This window comes from Terrapene carolina, unplaced genomic scaffold, assembly GCF_002925995.2.
Source record: "Terrapene carolina triunguis isolate 2854851 unplaced genomic scaffold, T_m_triunguis-2.0 Scaffold210, whole genome shotgun sequence".
NCBI classification, from domain to species: domain Eukaryota; kingdom Metazoa; phylum Chordata; order Testudines; family Emydidae; genus Terrapene; species Terrapene triunguis.
In genome coordinates, this window is record NW_020664561.1 from 3,850,450 (window position 1) to 3,853,442 (window position 2,993).

The window sequence follows — 2,993 nt, forward strand, 5'->3', positions numbered from 1 at the left end:
CCCTGTCTGTGTGTCTGTCTGCCGCCTCTGTGCCCTATCCCCTGTCTGTGTGTCTGTCTGCCGTCTCCGTGCCCTGACCCTGTCTGTCTGTGCACGCTGTTCCTCTGTCTCATTGTCAGTGACTGCCCCCAGCTTTGGCTCTGGACCCCAAGCTCTCACCCTGCCCCTGACATTTCTCCCCCTTGCTGTTGGTGCCGGTGCCCTGTGGCTGGCAAAGAGCCACCCTCCCAGGCAGGTGAGGGGAGGCAATGGGCCTAGGTGCCTGTACTGTGTTTGGGGCTGCCCCCCACCCCATTGCAGCCTGAGGGAGTGGGCGGGGCAGGCAGGCAATGGAGGGAAAGGCCAGGGGTTAGTTAGGTGACTCACACACTCATTGTTCCAGCTGCATCAGCTGAGGGGGCTGGCTAGCGGCTGTGTCACTGCTTGCTTCCTTCCTTCCCAGCAGATGAAGGGCAGCCGTGCGGGCAGCTGGCAGCAGTTGGTGGAGCCGGTGGTAGGGCCGTCAGGGCAGCTGGTTCAGTGCCGGCAGCGCAACCAAGAGCTGCAGGACAAGCTGGCCGTGTCAGAGGCCACAGTGCGGGCTCAGGCGGAGCAGCTGGAGCAGTACAGGACCCTGCTCAGTGAGTCGGCCTCGCGCCTGGTGCTGGCGGGGGGTGGGGGGAGAGCTGCACTGGGGTTCCCTCTCCCTCTGCACCGGGAAATGGAGACAGCCGGGGTCCTGTCCTTCCCGCGTCCCAGGGAGCTGGGCTGAGGCCAGGCGGGTGAGAGAATCCAGAATCATAGACACAGTCTGGAATGGAGCCGTTCTGTGCGGAGCTGCAGTCGCCTGTCTGGGGCCAAGGGAGAACAAGTGGGGCCCTTGGTCTGTGGGACTCCACTATAGGTATCTGTCCCTGGGCTGGAGGCCCACTGCGCCGGGTGCTGCCCAAACACCGAACAGACACAGCCCCTGCCCCAGGTAGGAGGCAGCATGTTCCCAGCAGAAAGCAGAGCCCCTGTGGGGTCCCAGGCCCATGGGGCCCACACGCCAGAGGCCCAGGCTGCCATGTTGGCTCTTTGCCCCGGCAGGCGAGCCCTTGGTGCAGCAGGACAACAAGCAGGTGCAGGTGGATCTCCAGGATCTGGGCTATGAGACGTGCGGGAGGAGTGAAAATGAGGCCGACCGGGAGGAGACCCCCAGCCCTGGTAAGGAGCAAGTGGGGAGGGGGCAGGGCTGGGGGGAGATGGCAGCCTTTGGGCCCAGCCCCTGGAGCTCTGCCCTCGGTGCCGTCCCGTGCCCAGCAGCCCACCGGCACGGGCACTCTCACCACTTGGTTACCGGCAGTTTGCTTTAAAACGAGCTGCTCATTTTGTGGGACCTACAGAAAATCTCTCTGGGTTTCTCCCTGGCGCTCTGCAGTTGGAAGTGACGCTACCCAGCCCTGCCTGTGGCTCCCCGGTGCCAGGCAGTACCCCCGTCAGAGGCCTGTGTGTGGTTCTCCCGTTCTTCTAGGAGCTGACTGGGAGCCCTACGGCCAAAGCTGCTCCCCCAAATCCCTCCGGCCCATCTCCCCGTGGGGCTTAGACCCCCAGCAGCAGGGGCTGGGCACCCCGAGACCTCAGGCCTTCCTTTCCCTCCCCAGAGTGCGAGGAGCCAGATGTGTTCAGCAAGGCCAGCCTGATGGAGGAGCTGAGCCGGCCGGGGCCACGGGGGGGCCTGTGCTGGGGCCAGTCGGAAGACGTTGCCGTTCTGCAACAGCATGTGCGGGAGCTCCAGGTGCAGCTGCAGAACTCGAACAAGGCACTCCAGAGGCTGCAGCGCCGCACCCGCTCCTTCTCCAGCACCAGTGACTACGCCTCGGGCGCCGAGCGGCTCTACAAGCTGGTGCCCAGCGCCACCGACGAGGACGAGGGCTGGCAGTCTGATGGCGTTGGGGCCTTCTGCCCCCCTGCGCTCCAGGCCAGCAGAGACCTCGAGTGGCTCGTCCACAGGGTGTCCCTGCTGGAGGCCCAGCTGCCCGGGCCCCCGGCAGGAGGGGTGCTGCCTGAGGAACTGCGCTCTGCCGTCTGGCCAGGGTAGGGAGCAGATAGACTCCAGAGCAGGTGGAGGGGGACAGGCCTGCTGGGCCAGACCCACAGCTGGAGGGAGTGGGCCGGGGCTTCCAGGCAGCGATGCTGAGTTACAGCAGCTGAGTCTCTGGCCATGTGGGCCATGCACCCAGGGCAGGTGCCAGTTAACTCTGGCATCCTCCCCTCCAGCAGGCAGCTGGTGAAAGGCCCAGAAAGCTGAGGCACAACCCAGCACGGACTTGGCATAGCTAGAACCATTGGGGCGGTGAGAGCATCTCCGGGCAATGGGCTCTGCTCTCCACAGCCATGCAGGCCCGTGCCTGGAGCGAGCGCCCTCCAGCAGCTGCTGAGGGATCCTTCAGAACCTCCCCCCCCCCCGTCCTCCTGGGCCTGTGTCTAAGGGTTGGGAACCTCAGGGCCTGGCCCTTTGCCAGCAGGAGGCCAAGGGTCTGGGCGGGCAGGCCACTGGGCTCTGCCTCGCTTTGCGTGCCTTCGCTGCACAGGCCAGAGTCTGTGGAGGCTCCAGCTGTCTGGAGGTGAGGCTGGCGCCTCTTCTGGCAGCTCGCTTGCCCTGGGGAAGGACGGTCTGAGAGCAGCCAGGCCGGGGTGCCGCCCCTCCCCATGCCCTCTCTGCCCAGCTAACTCCCCCCTCTGGCTGGCTAACCCTCCTGCCCTCTGCCCTGGCAGGAAATATGACTCGCTGATCCAGGCCCAAGCACGGGAGCTCTCTCACCTGCGCCAGAAGATGCGGGAAGGGCGCAGCGTGTGCCGCCTGCTCACCCAGCACCTCAGGGACACTGTCAAATCCTTCGAGGAGCTTCTCCGAGGCACCGACATCGACTACTACATGGGCCAGAGCTTTCGGGAGCACCTGGCCCAGGGTGGCCAGTTGGCCGAGAGGCTGAGCAGCAAGCTGAGCAGCAGTGCGTGGCTGAGTAACATGC

General features: G+C 65.3%; 1 protein-coding gene across 1 annotated transcript in view; it reads left to right on the forward strand.

Annotated features, from left to right (window-relative positions):
* The window catches only part of LOC112107391 (myomegalin-like), a 146,602-nt gene that overhangs the window by 47,843 nt on the left and 95,766 nt on the right, over positions 1-2,993 (forward strand). Inside the window, exons 21-24 of the mRNA XM_024201076.2 lie at positions 443-620; positions 1,069-1,185; positions 1,623-2,055; positions 2,737-2,972. Of these exons, the coding sequence (XP_024056844.1) occupies positions 443-620; positions 1,069-1,185; positions 1,623-2,055; positions 2,737-2,972 (964 nt within the window). The remainder of the gene's footprint in view (positions 1-442; positions 621-1,068; positions 1,186-1,622; positions 2,056-2,736; positions 2,973-2,993) is intronic.